This window comes from Bacillus rossius, chromosome 1 (assembly GCF_032445375.1).
Source record: "Bacillus rossius redtenbacheri isolate Brsri chromosome 1, Brsri_v3, whole genome shotgun sequence".
NCBI lineage: Eukaryota > Metazoa > Arthropoda > Insecta > Phasmatodea > Bacillidae > Bacillus > Bacillus rossius.
Window position 1 is genome coordinate 123,285,495 of NC_086330.1, and position 18,093 is coordinate 123,303,587.

Genomic DNA, 18,093 nt, shown 5'->3' on the forward strand with positions numbered 1-18,093 from the left:
ATTTTGAAAACTGCAACACACTATGCTTATCAAGGGCGGCAATTCTGTGCTGAAACATGACTGTCCCACGCACAGAAAGTGTTTTGTTTTATTTAAATAACATTTTTAATTATTATTATTATTATTTGTTGACATTTTTATGTTTTGTTCTATTGTTATGTATTTGGACGTATCTGCAACTACCATACTCTATGGTGTAGTCTGAGTGACTTCAAAGCTCAATTAGCAAGACCCCTCTAGGGAGCAATTGACTTAAACGGCAAATTGAACTTTTTATACATAATTTGCATAACAAAACTTTCATTGTTGAAAAATCATATTTTAAATTTAAGGCATTTTAGCGTATTAATTTGTATTGTTAATTGTCTGTGTTTGATTTTGACGTGATAATTAAGTCAACAATCTTAGTGTCTCGGCCAATCAGAGGCCATGTTACTTAAGATAAGCGTCATTACTGAATTAACGGAAAGAGTCTTGGAACAACGACGGTGATGGCTACATAGCCCGGATTTAAATCCCCTCAAAAATCAACAGAATTTACTAGCTGGATAGATCATCCTACTACTAGGATGTTTAAAAACGTCGTATGAACATATATTACATGTTGTTTGTTTAATTAGGGCACGTCCCATATGACGTGTATTTAGGAGTGATTTACCGTGAGTAAAATACCGACTCATGATGCTATCCTAATTGAACTGTTTTTCTACTTACAAGCATCGTAATATTGCCAACGGAATTATAAACATTGAATTTTATTGCTGAGCACGTTAAAGAACCTATTGAGACAAACATTTTATTAAAACCAATTACGTATCTTGTTCTACACTTGATTTAGTTCTTACACCCAGAGGTGAACTGAGACAGAGCTCTCACGATGCTTTACCGTGATTATCTATTGAGTTCAGCTGCGGTATATCAAAATTAAATTTAATCACGAACATAACAAATAAACATTATTTTTCTCACGCTAATTTCCGATTGTAAATTGAGATTCAACAGGCATAATTAATTTGAACTGTATGAACTTTTGTTTTGGTTTCATCATGTGTGCAACATAACTCCAGTAATTTCAGAAAATATGAATGGTATACCACTGGTCCAACCATAAATTAATTATATTTTATTTGATTAAAGAGTATTGTTGCTAATCATATGTTACCCTGTTGTTATTTTACAGTGTATATGTATGTTTTCCCTATGATTTCAATTTGTCTGTTGTTTAGTCTCATGCCCTTTGAAGATTTAAAGTGTGAGAATATTTAATCTTTCTCTTATGTACCACACTACATTAGCCTTGACATAGTAAGGAAATTAAGTTGTACATAAGGGTGGCGCCCAGATATCAATTTTAAAAATAATCAAAGAATATATATTCGACAGAGCAATAAATAGCCAAAGAGAACTATTTATTATTGAAACCTTATTACACTAAGAGCCTTTTAACAGAGTGAAGGAGAGTTTATGAATTATATTATAAAGTAAACACAACACTCGACTATACACAAAACCGCCTATTTATTTACATTACTAACAATAAAAATGTACTAAAATTAACACATCTGTAAATATGAATTCTTACCACGATTTGCTTTGCCTACAACCAACAATATGAATGAACCACACGCAGACTTTGTACTGTCCCAGTTGCTTTTCAGTGTTTCCGTTGGAAATTCTTTCTTCGCTTCTTCTGCGCATATTCTCTTTGCTTCCTGAAACCATACAACTTCAAACTGAATATTCACTGAAAAAAATTTTGAAAAACATACAATTTTTAGCCTCCTATTGAGTATTTCTACTGACAGAAAACAATAAGTAAAAATGTATCAACATAAAAAATACAACAAAAAAACCACGATTTCTTTAAACAACAAATATAAAATAAGAGGAAAACAGTCAATGTCCAACAAGACTCTTATCAACATGATGTAGAATAAACAATGAAATAGTACCCTATTGTAAAAAAAAAAAATCTACCAATTAAGTTCAAAATAAAGACAAGCTTTAATTTTAAGGATCAAGCTTAGATGAAAAATTATTTTAGATGGACAAGTTTCTGAAAACTGTTACTACAATAAAATTGTGATGCAACATACCTCAGATGTATGATTACCAATGTTGATTCAAAAATAACAGTATGGAATTGAATTACGCAGCCAAAGTAGTAAAATAATGATGAGGCCCAGAATTTTTAAATGATTCATTTCATGTTTTGTAAAAATTCAAAGTCTTCTGCATAGGCTGCTAACATTTTCTTTATTTCACTGTGAGATACTTCTTAGTCTTTTAATGGGCTGTACGTGATTGACGAACTGGCTCACGGTCATAGAGGGGTGAGCCAAAACCACTACGTCCCGATCACAAACTCAATGAAAATGTATTAAGTTTTCACAGTCACATGAATCTGAAAATTGCTGGATCTCTAATGATAGTGCACGCTGGTGCAGAGGAGAACAGCTTTGTGGCTGAAGATAAGTCGATTTCAATTAAAACATGTTTAATTGCAACGAGCACTATCATTGAGTATATCATATTACTTGTGGTACTACTTTCTTTTACAAGGAGCTTACCTTCTTTATCAATTGGCATGTAATGAAATTGTCCTTTTGTATTTATAGTGTGAACAAAAAAAGTATTTCCAAGCCACTAATTTTTACCCCTACTCATAAAGTAAACAACCTTTCCCAATTACAGTAAGTCCTCTATTTACGTCGTACCGAGTTACGTCGTTTCGGATTAACGTCGCTAATGTTTTAGTACTCATGTTTCAATTTAAATTGTCGCCGATTCACAATAACGTCGTTTACAATGACCGTAAATCTTTATTTTAACCAAAACACAGTATATAATTTGTTTATAATTCTTTGTTTCCTTCGGTAGTTAATTTATGCTATGTAGCATAAGCTACACGTTCACCGCCTTATCTTATCATACATCATGAGGGACGCTTCCTGCTCTTACGTACAGTATCTGTTTTTATATTTCAATCAATAAAGGTAATAAAGCAGCTGGTTAAATAACCATTCTATAAAGCTGAGAAGTACTAGTTGGACTTGTTTCCCACGCTGTCGGTTGTCATTTGCTGATAAAATTGCCCGTTGTCACGTCTGTATGCCAGCGCTTCCGGCCGACCTTGGGCCGTGGCCGGCCAGTGGCATGAAACATGGCTCATTTTGCGTTGTTTCTATTTACGTCGCGGTTTTCAGGAACGTAACCCCGACGTAAACCGAGGACTTACTGTATATACGAAACAGACACTGCGCACTGCAAAAATTAGTACTTGAGGTTTGGCTGGATTGTTTGTAGCATGGTTACGCACAGAGACTTAAGGCAACGGAATCTACAGGCTATATTTGGGCTCCAGCTATTGAATCAGTGCTTATAAAATTGAGGATATAAAGCATCACTTAGAAGCAGTGGCAGCCCTACACTTTACGGAGCCCAGGGGCATTTACTTTTGAGAGGCCGTAATATTTTACCAGGAGGGGCATTACCGGGGCCTGGAAGGGGGGAGCCCCCATAGACTACACAAAGGAAAAATTGAAAATTAAACTCTTTGCACCAATATTTTTAAGCCAAGCTGGAACCTAAATTTTGTTATGGTTTTCATAATTTGTCTTGAGAAATCCAAAAATTATTTCCTGAATAATAATACTCGGATAAGTTTTTAAAATGCTAACGATAAAACTATGACAAAATTGCACCATTTCATCTTTGAAATCCTTTTCTAATACGTAAAAAATTAGCACTTGATTGCTCTTTTTCTCATCAATTTTCATTTTTTTTACAGAAAACTTGACAAACAAGGAGAGGGAATATAAAAAAAGAGGTCGATGTGAGGGCATGCTAGGCACGGGGGCCTGCTAGGCAAGGGGGCTTACTAGGCACGGGGGCCTACTAGGCACGGGGGCCTGCTAGGCACAGGGACCTGCTAGGTGCGGGGGTCTGCTAGGTGTGGTGGCCTGCTAGGCGCGAGGGCCTGCTAGATGCAAACGTCCGCTAGGTGCAGGAATCTGCTCGGCGCGGGAGATTGCTAGGTGCGGGAACCTGCTAGATGCGAAGGTCTGCTAGGTGCAAGAACCTGCTAGGCATGGGGACCTGCTAGATAAGAAGGTCTGCTAGGTGCAGGAACCTGCTAGGTGCGGGAATCTGCTAGATGCGAAGGTCTGCTAGGTGCAAGAACCTGCTAGGCACAGGGACCTGCTAGATGTGGAGGTCTACTAGGTGCGGGGATCTGCTAGGCACGGGAGCTTGCTAGATGCAAAGGTCTGCTAGGTGCAGGAACCTGCTAGGTGTGAGAACCTGCTAGGCGTGAGAACCTGCTAGGTGCAGGAACCTGCTAGGTGCGGGAACCTGCTAGATGTGGAGGTCTACTAGGTGCAGGAACCTGCTAGGTGCGGGAACCTGCTAGATGTGGAGGTCTACTAGGTGCGGGGATCTGCTAGGCACGGGAGCCTGCTAGATGCAAAGGTCTGCTAGGTGCAGGAACCTGCTAGGTGTGAGAACCTGCTAGGCGTGAGAACCTGCTAGGCGTGAGAACCTGCTAGGTGCAGGAACCTGCTAGGTGCAGGAACCTGCTAGATGTGGAGGTCTACTAGGTGCAGGAACCTGCTAGGTGCGGGAACCTGCTAGATGTGGAGGTCTACTAGGTGCGGGGATCTGCTAGGTGCGGGGATCTGCTAGGCGCGGGGGCCTGCTTTCCCTGCCCTGGAGCCGCATTGCTTAGTACACCTCACAAGGAAACAAACAAATGTGCTCTAGGAGAGGTAACACAAGAAGATGGACTGACAGGCTGTGAAAAGACGCTTACGAGGGAAAGGTAACATATAGCACACATGATACCCCCAAACCATTGATGAATTTAGAACACTTTCAAAGAAAGGGGTAGTATGTGTTACTAATTCATACTATATTTTAGTGCAGCCATTTAAAATTACATTTTTTCCTTAGTAACAACAACAGATGACAGATTCCTACCTATATAGCTCCCCTTTTATCATTAATTATATTGTTTTTCATACAAAATTACTTTTATGTGCACTGCAAAGCTGAAATTTTTCATATTGAATTTATGTACCTATGTACCTATATTTTCCTTACACTCTTATAATTTTAAACCATTTTTGGAGAAATAATAATTGATATGTGTGTATGTGTGTGTATGCATGTGTCTGTGTGTGTGTCTGTGTGTGTATAACTTATATAAATTTTGAACACTGGCTTCAATTATTTTGTGCATATATAATAATTTTTTTGCATTTTTTTTTAAATAATATAATTTTCAAGTTATAACTGTTCAAGATGAAACTGCTTGAATACTTAAACAGGTAGCTATAATTATCTGTAGCGAATACATATTTCTATACCTCGGAGACATACTATGTCCACTTTTCGGCAGAATGCAATTTAAACCATAAACTTGACTACCGTTTGACATTCTTTTCAGTGGCATACAACACTACGAACTATGATGTTTCAAAAATGCAGATACTTTGGGTTACAAATAATTGTTTACATAACTGAAGCACGATTTAAAAATTACTTAAACTGCTCTCATGAAAAATTTGGTTTTTGTGACACAGTGTCTTATGCTTTGAAGTATAGATATACGTAACCTATTCTCTGTTGTTTGGCAACTGATGACTCTTGATGTTTCCATGCCCTCTTCTCAGCCCTTCTACGCTATAGCAATGACATGCACATACCATTTTACATTGTCATAACAGTCATGTTACAAATTACAATACTAGCAACACTTGTTACCTGAATGGCCACACTATGAGCAGCGTTAAAAACAGTATCCCAACAGATTTTTCCTCCTGCATTCTTCTTTGAATTTCTATTCAAAAGCTCAAGTATTTCTGGATTCTGTAACATCTGACTTAATTCTTCGATTGCCTTCTACGGGAGAAAAAAAAAACTTGAATTAATAGTGAAAAATCAAAAATTAAATTTATTAAAAAGATTTTGTATCTTCACATGTCATAAAGCATTAACAATGTTCATTTTAATAATTAATCTAAATTTTCTGCTAAAATTATTTCAATTCATATTACATGGACTTATTTATGGACATAAAATAAAAATGAATACCTATATAGACATGTAGTTTCCCGCCTCAGGCAGGGTCTGAGTGGATGGAATGAGTCTGACACTCATAGGAGCCGATTGCCCCAGCCTGAAGAATGCATAAAGTGATATGATATGGGTATGGAGCAGCAACTGAATGAACTGGTGGTAGAAACGGGAGTACTCCGAGAAAACCCACAGGCTACGGCAACATCCGTTTTCTCACTTACGAAAAATCCATGTTCTATTCTGCCGGGAATCGAACGCAGATCACCTTGGTGGGAGAGAATGACCTCAGCATTTGACCAAATTTTGGACATAAGAGGAAAATATATGGGCTGGTAATTGTTCCTTACTGCGTACACAGTTTACACAAAAGTTTTATAATTCATATTTTCCAAATAAAATATATTTTGGTTATGGTACAGTTTCACATTGAGAAACACATTTAACAGCTTACTTAATGTCAATATATTACGTCAAAATACAATTGGATAAGTTTCACAGAACAATTGCTTCCGGGAACAATGTTCCTTATGCCTATTTTCAAAATCAAATGTTTTTCATAATTATACAGCTTGGCTTCACAAACACATCCCCATTTCTTTCTTTATTTTAATATTTCATTTTAAAATACAACAAGGAACAACTATCAAAACTTTGTATCGTGATAATATTGACTTCAAAAAACAATGTCATTCTGAACCAACCCTCTTCAATATTTAATTTGGCAGAAAATACTCTAATTTTATAAATGAGCCATTTTTAAACTACTGACTTTTATTTATATAAATGGAAAATACCTATACCATTTTTTTTCTCCATGTGATCACTATTTTTTGTCTTTTAGATAATTACCATTCTCTGTCATAAACTTTAATAAAACTAACCTTTCCTCTAGAATCAGCAACACTTACCTTGCGTTCTGTAATCTTGCTGGATTCCAAAGCATTACAGAAATTTTCAAGTGCTTGTTCAGTGGTAGACATATTTCAAACTTTCTGCAACAAAATGGATACTATTTTAAATGACTAGAAGTGAAATATAATTTGTGTGCAACAGCACTGCAAAGTTTTTTTTTTCATGTCTGCGACCCCGATAACTTATGATATTCTGTAGACTCATACCTATGCTATAGTAAATAACCCAAAGCATTGATTTTGTCATTATTCCGGCATTCTATGGTTTGGCACATTGGGCTAGGTCCCCTGGATCCACCTGAAATTAAAGGGCCCCTTACTGTAGAGGCTGTGAAATGAGAAGGATAAATGTAAAACAAAAGTGTCTCAATTAATCAAGTTAATGTGGACCACTGCAACCTTGGATAAGAAAAATCTCGCATAACACGGATAAAGTAAGAAAATGTCTTGGTTTTCAGTTCATAGAGGTATCTATTTTCAGTGATTTTTTCCCCAGCTCTTCTTCAGTGTAGATTCTTTTATGTCACTCCATGATTCGCCCAACCAGTATATGGCAATTTGAGGTTAATTTTCTTTAAACTTCCCACAACAATTATCATTTTCTAGGTCCTCAAGCAAATGTTTCAACAGTCTTCGCTGGTAATGGCACTTTAGGTTGGCTCAGATAATACGGAACCTAGATTAATCAGAGGTTTGTTAATTGAGACACTATTGTAATAAAACCGAAACTATGTTTTAAGGAAAACATTTTAAATATATTATAGTGTTTGTCACTTATTGCATGCCTAGCAAGATGACGTGTCGGTTACTCCCAAGCACAAAACCGTTGGGCCACAGATTCCACAGGGCCTCCCTTTCAAGTTTACAGATTTGTGCCCTTTGTTTGGCACATTCTATAACCTGGAACCAATCCAGCCACTCTCGTATAAATTTTTTCAGATGTATTCTGAGACCTTTAACCTTGGCAGCAATGTCGCATTACTGCGCTGCCAGCGTTTTAAGTTCACCTTTAGTTCATCATTGCTGTCTGTGTAATGTACATTAATTTTTCTTTGGTATTCCTGCTAAAACTATAATGAATTTCGATAATCATGCAGAATCGCTGATCTGGCATGGTCGTGGTCACAAACATGCCTTAGCTTGGATTTCAAAATTTTGAGGCCTGGTTAAGGTTGCAACACTGTTATAACTGCCAGTTACACAGCTGATTCTGTGGGATGAACTCAAATACTAATTGTGAATACACATTCTAGAAGTACTGCCAGAACATCACTCATAAGTGTTCAATCTTACTAGGCAATTTCTATTTTGGGTTACCTGTTCAAACAATTTTTAAAAACATGTAAAAAAACTTTTTTTAATTATTTTCACAGTTCTTCCCAAAAATATTTTATTATAAAACAAAAAAATATTTAGAATTAGGGTTACTCTAAAGAGAAAAAATCAAGTAGGCCAACCTAACTACTACTGAAAACAAGTTATAAAATTTTTGTTTAACCACCAATTGTTATAGACAATAATTACCATACAAAGAATTATGTACCTACCGTAAAAACTTGCACATGTCCACGAAAACCTTTTTCTAAAACTGATATACCAACTTGAATATGAATTTATTGAGCAGTTAAAAGGGAGGAGTCAAATTTTACGATAGTTTAAGCATATTCCAACATCATGTATCCAAGTTTAGCCTGATAATGTTTACATTGATACTGTGGTACATGATGCTTGCTGTTTTAATTCAGTACGTCGTAAGATCCTGGACATAACAAAATCACATGTTGACTACAAAAGAACAAATTTCTACAAGACCTTACAACACTTGTTCATATTGTGATATTTGTGTTTTTTAATAGCCATGATATAACGATGTATTAAATTAAAACAGCAAGCATCTGTACCAGATGATCTGTATGAACACAATCATGCCATTAAGACCAAGGGATAAACTTGGACACATGTTACAAAATAATCCCCCTAAATCGTACAATGATAGCTGTAACTACAACTTCAGCACCTTCTACACCCTCTTGGGAGCTGGTGTGAAAGATGCAGGTAGCTGGGAATTATGAATTTTAGTAACAGGTTTCATAATGAAACATGTGGTTTCTAGTACCTATATAATAAACTATCATTGTAATATTTAGGGTAAAACTACATGTATAACCAATTTAAATGGCAAAAAAAAAGTGAGAAAATAATGTTACACAATCAAATAATTTTTTTAATATTAGGTATATATATAATTTTATGTAAATACAAAACATATATTTTATAAGTGATAATTTCCACTTTTAAAATAAAATAAAATTACAACTCATAAATTACATGTGTTTTTCACATAAAAATATACATTTTTATTAGCCCACATGTATTCAAGTGGTAATATTTACACCCTTTGTAGGCCTCCTTTCTACACCAACAAATTGTTTTCCGTTGCACGCACACCTTTGGGTGCTGAAGTTGCAAAAGATAAGACCCACACTAACAAAGCCTCAGCTTGTAGGCTTTTTCTAAAACAAGAAGAAAGAAACAGTCTGCAACTTTTTGGTCAACAGACTATTTCTTACAACTTGATGAGTCGTAAACCCACAAAAAAAGCCAATTCATACAAAGAAACATGATGCAATGATAATAAATTAAATAATTGTGTGTGTGCCTGTGTGCGTGTTGGCGTGCGTGTGTGTGTGTGTGTATGTATGTATGTATATATATTTATTTTTCTAATTGCTTCACATGATTGCAGCTGGTCAGTAATTGCTATATTTAAGGCCAGACTTATAAACTACACAAGAAACTCAAGAATGCAAGAGATAAAAGTTAATATCTAAGTTAATATCTTGATCCTGATGGCATGGTTCTGTATACATTGATCCTGTGATATAGTAAGCCTACACGATACTTGCTGTTTTAATTTACCTAATTCGTCAAAAGATTCTGGACGTAAAAAAAATTGTGATATAACAAAGAATTATGATCATTAGTTCAATAGGAAAGAAAAAATTTCTATAAGACCTGACATAATTTATTTTTATTGTAATATTTGAGTTTTTTTGACCAGGATCATCCAGCATTCTAAATTAAAAAAACAAGCATTGTGTACCATATGAAAAATATACACAAAACACCATCATGCCATCAGAATCAAGTATTTATCTTGGATACGTAATACAGAACAGTTACCACGCAAGATACCAAAAATTAAACATTTTCAAATGCTTATTTATAAATTATGCAAGACACAATAATTCAATGCTGCCATCAGCAACTTTAAACTTCTTTTGGTTTTGAAGTGCAGTGTTTCAAAAAGGTGCAGACATAAACATAAAGAAGGCTACAATTTTATTTTTACCAAATGTATTACATTTACACAGGTTAAACTATCTCAAAGTGAAACAAACTGATGGCTTTACATCAAGTTATTAAGAATTTTACTTGTTTTTGTTAAACATTATTTATAAAAAGAACATAGAAGAATATATTTTCTTGTTTTAAAGATTCAAGTTGCAGGGTTGGTGATGTCTTGTGACTTGTGTATTTATAAACTACTGTAGTTTTCTTGTGTTTGTTGTATGTTGCATACTCATATTTCTGCATTAATTCAAAGTTTATAAACCCAGCCTAAAACAAGGAATGGCGATTAAAAAGATATCATAAAAACTAAATTAGATTAATTTGTATATTTTATGACTTGTCTAATAAAAAGAATGAAACTAACAAGTTTTTTTTTTTTTAAAAAAGAGCTCTGTATTGAGTCAGGTTCCATATAAAAGAATTTGCATAGGAATTAAAAAGATCTCCAACTTACACAACGATACCTTGGCAAATGATGTGACTTGTCAGTAACTATCACTAAAGTAAGCAAAACAAATCTTTTTTGATTAAACAGTTAAGTTTTTAATGAATGGGATCTTCCTAATTATCAGACAGTATATCTCCTACGGTACGAGATACGTCAAGTTACATTTTAAGTAACGTTAAGCTATTATATTTTTTTTAACAATCAACAAAAGCAATATTAGTGACTCAACACAATCACGCAATAATAGCTTAACATCTAACAATTTCTTTTCATAATTCAATGACAGTGCCACTTACACCAATAACACTTTGCACTTGGCGCGGAAAACCGCCCGAAAGGTACTAAACAAAATAAACAAAACAATGGCAACAACACTACACACTACAGCCATGATTTTCAATTTCATTTATAATAAATGAGAGATTCGAAAATTATTATCGTCAACCCGAATTGCTGTAGTGCTGGCTAGTATAAGAAGTAGTGATGTAGATTCGTTCAAAATTAACTAATCTATGAGTTCGCTATGAGACAAATCGGTTATTTATGGGTTAATTACTCGAAAGTTGGAAACGATTCTCGAGAAAATAAAACCGAGAGAGAACGAGAGCTGGGCAGTTTCATTTGTTCATAAAATTTCACATGTCAGGAGATAGTGTCAGTAATCGCAGAGAGAGAGTGTGTGTGTGTGTGTGTGTTAAATAGAGAAAACTATAACTGATCAAAGGAAAGGGTAACATCGAAAGAAGAAGGAGTAGGTGTTTGCGACCCAACATGTATAGTATTTCATTTAACATACATGTATTGTCAAAGTTTTGTTCACTAAATTACGCTGTGGGATCTTTTAACTTTGTAAGGCCTCTTTCACATGGAGAGCCTTGCGGCTCGCACTCGCGAGCGGGAGCGAGGCGCGCGAGACTGAAATGCACAGAGTGCAACTGGAGCTTTCACACGGGGAGCGCGGGCCTTCAGGGCGCGCGAGTGAGGGCCGGCAAGGCTCGTGCATCTCGAGCCGGATTCGCGCATCGCGAGCCGTGCGCTGTGGACGGGGGTCGCGCTTCATCCTCGAAATGCAAAGGGAGGAGTGGGGGCATTCACACGAAGGGCGACAATAGCTCTCGCTCCTCAGTCTCTCGCTTTCAAGATGGATGTTGATGTCGAGTTCTTAATTAATTCAGTGCGTATCCGGCCCACCCTTTGGGACAAAAGTACCGAGTTATACAAGGACCGGAATGAAGTGGCTAGAAATTGGAGGGAAGTGTGTGAAGAAATCAACGGTGAATTTGAAACATTGTCCGGGCCTGAGAAAAAGAAATACGGTAAGGTGAAATGAAAACACATATTAATTGAAATTGTATTTACGTATTTATGTAAATTTATTTTAGTATACACATATTTATAAAATAATTTTTAGTCTGAATGCACGGCAGTGCACCAGCCAAGTAAAATAAGTACTCAAATATGAAGCTACATCAATTTTTGTGTTTCTTTTTATTTAATGTACTGTTTGTTTCTGTTCATTTTACATATCTTGTTACTGGGCAGGTACCTACAAATAAAATAAAAAATAAAAAATAATAAAAACGCAGCGCTGCAAAGTACCACAGAAATTATTTCTGACATTGTTGCATTACAGTGTTAAATTAAATTAATCTGCAATATTACAGCAACAACAAGTAACTTAAAACAATTACAGAAGACAATTTTGACATTGTTGCATTACATAATTAAATTGCATTCATCTGCCATGGTACAGCACCAACAGGTGACATGAAATAATTGCAGAACGCATTTCTGACATTGTTGGCGGACAAAGATCCTCGCACTCCTTGTTGCTATTGTACATCCTCCAGTCCTGTAATTGTCATAGTGTCCTCGAATGCAAAACCATCTCTGTCACGAACGAAATTATGGAGTACAATACAACATTTAACAATGTCTACAGCGAAATCTGGCTGCACATTGATTGCCCGATGAAGGATTCGCCATTTGTTTGATAAGATTCCAAATCCGCATTCTGCAAAACGTCTTGCCCTACTTAAACGGTAGTTGAATACTCTCTTTTCAACTGAAAGATGTCGTCCTCCAAAGGGTCTCAACAAGTTTCTGTGCAACCCGAAAGCTTCATCAGCGATTAAAACATGAGGTAGTTGAAGTCCCATTGCACCAGGAAGACATTTCTCGGTCGGAAGTTCAAGAGTTCCATTTTCGATTGAACTCCAAAGTCTCGAACGTTGAAAAACCGAAGAGTCGCAATCCTTCCCGTAGCTGCCAATATCCACGTACACAAAGCGGTACTCAGAATCCACTATGGCCATGAGGACCACAGAAAAATATTCCTTGTAATTGTAGTACATGGATCCACTTTTGAAAGGGCATACCAAACGTATATGTTTCCCATCAACAGCACCAAGACAATGTGGGAAGTTAGCTTTTTTTTTCAAAACCTGCTGCAATGCTTTCCCACTGTTCTTTTGTCGGGACTGGGAGCACTTCCGCTTTCATTGTTGACCAAATGGCTTCGCAAACGCTTCTCACAATCATGGATGCAGTTGATATTCCGATTCTGAACATGTAATGTAGCTCGGTGAATGTGCAACCACTTGCAAGGTATCTGAAAAGATAGTAATAGTGCAAGATCATTTATCAGTTGATTGGTAAAAAAAACTATAGCCTATTAACACAATAAGGACGAAAATTGGCCATACGGTTATGCAAAATACGAATTCCCTATTTATCAATTGCAGTTACTATCGAGTTAGTTGTTTGACATCATTTTTATTATTTCATTCTGTAAATATAATAAACTAAAACAAGTTAACATAAAAATAAACAAAAAGTTGTGAAAATACTAGTGGTAATTCACTATGTTGTCACACGAATAATTTCTTTTTTGTTGCAGAAAAGGACTTAACGACTAAATGGAAAACTATCAGAGATGGATACAGAAAAGCACTCGACAGAGCAAGAAATGCGAGGAAATCAGGAGCCCCCGCTTCAAAAATCAAGAAGTATGTTTACCACGACCAAATGGATTTCTTAAGGAAAGTTTTTGAACGGAGGGTGACTGAAGATTCTCTTGCCAGTGACAACAGTGACCCAGGAAGTTGCCTCGGAAGTGTAGAAGGTGAAGCTGAGGATCAACAACAGTTTACCGTAGGTGCGGTACCCTCGAATCCGGAAAGCCGTACCCAACAAAGGGAGGTTCTTTCAACAAACAAGAAGGGACGAAAAGAAACACCCAGAAGCCACCCTGACGAATTTGAGCAGAAAATGCTGCATTTATTCGAAACCCCAAACAGACACATTTGTTTCATGAAAGGACTAGTGCCAACACTGGAAACCTTCACTGATGATGAGGTACTCGAATTCCAAGCTGGTGCACTGAATTTGATTCAGAAAATAAAATCTGCAAGGAATAATCCACCTCACTCCGCTGTTACATTTGTTATCGATCCAAACCAGACAAACCAGACAAATCAGCCTTTTGCTTGGGGACAACCAAGCACTCCTCAGCAATCCAATCATAGTTGCTATAACTACTCGCATATAATACCCACCTCATGTGTGCCCTCTCCCAGCCCAAGCAATACCACAACCACGTCTCCAACACAGACTCCATTTCCACAGGATATGGTACGATAGTGTAATTGTCTTGTTTCAATGAGTATGTGTTTGCCTACCTAATTAATTCTTTCATTGTCTATATTCTTTTTTCAATACCTTCAATTTTTCTATTTTTTAATTATTATTTTTAGAAATAACTTTTGTATTACTTCTATACAAACTTTGAGGTTCCAGTGTGCATTATTTAAGCTTAATATAAATTGCTAAATTTATTCGCAATAAAGAATGCTGCAAATTAAAGAACATATGAGTTTATTATAATTATTCTCTCTCAAGATTTTTAAGTTCAATTAAATTGAATTTTAGTTTGTGTAGGAGTTGGTGGCCATGGTTTACATAAATTTTCTGTTTAGACACGGCGATTTACTTACCTTAATGTTGCAGCCAGCCTCAGTTCAGGCTGAATGCAGTTCCTCATGTTAGTATTTTCGAGCTGGATAGTATTCTTGATCTTCCCAAGGAGCTCATCAAATGAGGCCAATGACATTCGAAAGCAGTTGTAAAACTTGTTGCCATCTCTTCGAAGTTCTTGATAAAGCGTGGCAAAAACACCTGTTTCATCACGCCTTTGATTAATAGGATGTACCCAATACGTTTTGGTACATCGGCGTTTTTGTCGTCGAAGACATCGCCTACGGTAAAGAAGATACATGGCCACGGCATGTGTACGATCCATTCCAATGCTTACTTGCGACTACGCAATGGCTAGCGCCCTAGCCAAAAAGGCTCTCCTTGTGAAAGAGTGGAAGGTAGGAGCGGAAAAAGCTCCCGCTCGCGAGTGCGAGCCGCACGGCTCTCCGTGTGAAAGAGCCCTAAGAGTCAGTATACAGTTAACAGAGCCAGCCATATTACAATAACCAGACATGCGACAAGGTCAGCCACCTAGATGTAACGAATACTTGATTTGGTGAATGAGTTATGCCTCTTATGTCAGATCTCGTTGACTAAAAGAACGAAATTAACGATTCTATTGAACACATCATTACACGAAACTGATTCAAAAGAATCTATTCAGTAAATTGATTCGTTCTGCCTATTACTAATAAGAAGGAAGGGGATCTTTTGGTTTTAACAAATAGGACTGGAGGTTCAACAAAAAAGAGAGCGACTGCATCTGGGGGTAATGAAAAATATGTGGATTCGATAACTCTTTCTTGTGTACAAGCTGGCAGGAGATGTCACCATATACATAGAGTCGGAACAGAAGAATTTATATAAGTTAACGGAGGAGAGCTGCGTGGTTGTATCAGGAGATCTAAAAATATCAGGAGTGCATTAGTAACATCATAGGATGTATGTGGGATCCTTTTAAGGCAGATGGGAACAACACTAAAAGACCCAAGCAAGTGGTGATGGTAAAAATAACTTAAGTAAGGGAGAAAAGTGAGAATTACTATCTGTAGTTCACTAACCATAACCTGAATTGTGGTAAAAGGAATTACTGACCTGCCGTCGTCCGGGGACTCGGGTTCAAGACCCGGTGTGGTTTCTAGCGGGAAACGCTGTAATCAATGGAATGTTTCCGGGTGGGCGCCAGACTAGCTCTGTTCCTAGTCGAGAGGTGGGTCGTGGGGGCGGTTGCCCCTGCGTGGCCCACTAGGACCGTCGGCGGTGTTGCGTGGGATATGAAGGATTCCCTACTTGGTGGGGGTTGGGGGTTTGTATGACTGATTAATTAGGCGCTGAATTAATGCGGCAAATGACGTGCGCCGTTTATTCGTGTGACTGTGGGTTTGGCGTAATACAGTGGGTTACACACCACGTCGTACAGAAGCTGACGTCACGCAATACACAAGTTACACATTACACAGAGTCACTCTAAAATGTTACGTGAATAAGACGTTGCACAAATTGGCTAAAAATGTTACGTAGATAAGGCGTTGCACCAAATTACTAAAAATGTTACGTGAATAAGGCGTTGAGTGCGATTGGAGGCGGCCAATCCCGTATGTCTTTGCTTCAAGGCGGTGTTCGTGCCCACTGTGGTGGAGCGCGGACCTCAGCTAACTTAGTCCAAGTCCTACGTTGGTGAGGTCAGCGCCGGGGCGCGTGACTTTAACAAAAGTTTGGGGTTTCGGGAGGCGACCCGTGCCGTATGCTGGCAAACTGCCCCGCGGACCAAGTGTGGTGCAGGGGGTTTTGAATTTACGCGGCCGGATTAAGTCCTAGACCGAAAGGCTGGACCGGGTACGCACGGAGAGCTTAATAGAAAAAGTTTCGGTGGCGTGACTATATTTACCAGGAGTTACTTCAGTGTAGACAAAGGATGCTGCCTCTCCATGGGACGTGCGTCCGCCCCGGTCCACGAGTCGCGCTGTACTCCCGTGGTGTCATGGCATTCGGCCGAGGCTCCGTGTCCTCTCGCGCCGGGGTTGACCTCATTACTTTATTTTCCAAATTAACAAGTTAACAAGAGATTTTAAGAGCGCTAAATTCTTACATTAATTATTCAAACTAAATTTAAATTACACATCCCTTCTACGATTTAGATTTAGCATGTTTACGGATTATGTTTTTGAACTGTAAGTCCCACCAGAGACTGTTCGTCTTCTGCCGGACCGCTCTGGTGGGGAGTAAAAACCCAACATCGGGAGGTAACAATTATGTCACCTGAAACACTTAATTAATACAGGTAGAAGGCCGCCAGGGGGACACTCGCACACGTGCTGACACATTTTTACACGTGAGTGCCCGGGCACTCCTACGTCGCATTTTCATTGAGAGAACGTTTAACCTATACGCAATGTTGTTTTTATTCTGCGTGTGATTTATCCGAGGGATTGACTGTAGTGTCGGTCTGGTTATTATGGGGCCGGATTCTACCTTGTCTGCCGGTGGCTCGCCTGTCTCGGGTGGGCCATGGCTAGGGTCGCGTTTCTTTAGCGGGGTTGAATACTGGCGGTTGCAGGTCGGGATTTAGGGTGGCCTTCGGTCAGACGACGTCAAAAGGCCCCCCCCCCCCTCGAGAAGCCCGACCTTGCGCCACTAGTGACCTCGCCATGTGGGGCGCCCCTAGCTTCGGCAGCAGTTCCATTCAGGTGGTGCTCGCGGTGGCCGTAGCTGGTAGGCTCTGCGCTCCGGTCCCAGGTCGTCCCACGTCGAACACTCGGGTGCTGGCCTGTTGGCGTCGTCCCTCGGCGCCTGGTACGGTGTGGATAGGTACAACCTCCTCTCCCGTTCTGGTGTGCCGGGCGGGTTTGGAGTAGAGGCCTCATCGTCCCCGTCGTCCAGTTCCATCACCATGGGGGTGGTGTCGGCATGGTCGTTGTGCGGTTGTGCCCTAAGCACCTCCCCGGACTCGTTCTCAGGGGGTGACAGTTTTTCCGAGTGTGGCTGCGGTGTCTCGCAGTGTGCGGCGGTGCGGTGGTGGCCAGTGCAGGTGGCTATCGGCGGGCAGCAAGCGCGGGCGGCGCTCGGCACGGCCCGGCTCAGCCTTGCCGACATGAGGGCGTTTCGCGGCCCGTCGTGCTAGACGAATGACAGGTGTCATCGTCTGGGTGACAGCCACTTGCGGTGGTGGGGCGGTCGGGCGTCCAGGTGCAGTGGCATCGACCTGCATTGCGTCAGGCGGATGCAGGGAGCTCAGGCGACCCGGTAGCCGTGGTGACGTCACGGTGTGGTGGCGCGGTGGCTTTGGGGGCCAGAGTGCGCGTCGCCTCGGCGGCTGCTGTGGCAGGC

General features: G+C 38.9%; 1 protein-coding gene across 3 annotated transcripts in view; it reads right to left on the reverse strand.

The window, feature by feature from the left end:
• Positions 1 to 11,176, reverse strand: part of LOC134544482 (serine-protein kinase ATM) — a 207,318-nt gene extending 196,142 nt beyond the window's left edge. The window contains exons 1-4 of one of the 3 annotated variants that reach the window (XM_063388481.1): positions 11,088 to 11,176; positions 6,987 to 7,070; positions 5,764 to 5,901; positions 1,583 to 1,712 (exon numbers count right to left, since the gene is read on the reverse strand). In XM_063388481.1, the coding sequence (XP_063244551.1) occupies positions 1,583 to 1,712; positions 5,764 to 5,901; positions 6,987 to 7,058 (340 nt within the window). In that variant the 5' untranslated portion in view covers positions 7,059 to 7,070; positions 11,088 to 11,176. Of the gene's footprint in view, positions 1 to 1,582; positions 1,713 to 5,763; positions 5,902 to 6,986; positions 7,071 to 10,797 lie in introns of all 3 variants that reach the window. The other 2 variants (XM_063388480.1, XM_063388482.1) reach the window with 2 other exon arrangements.
• Positions 11,177 to 18,093: the final 6,917 nt, after the last annotated feature.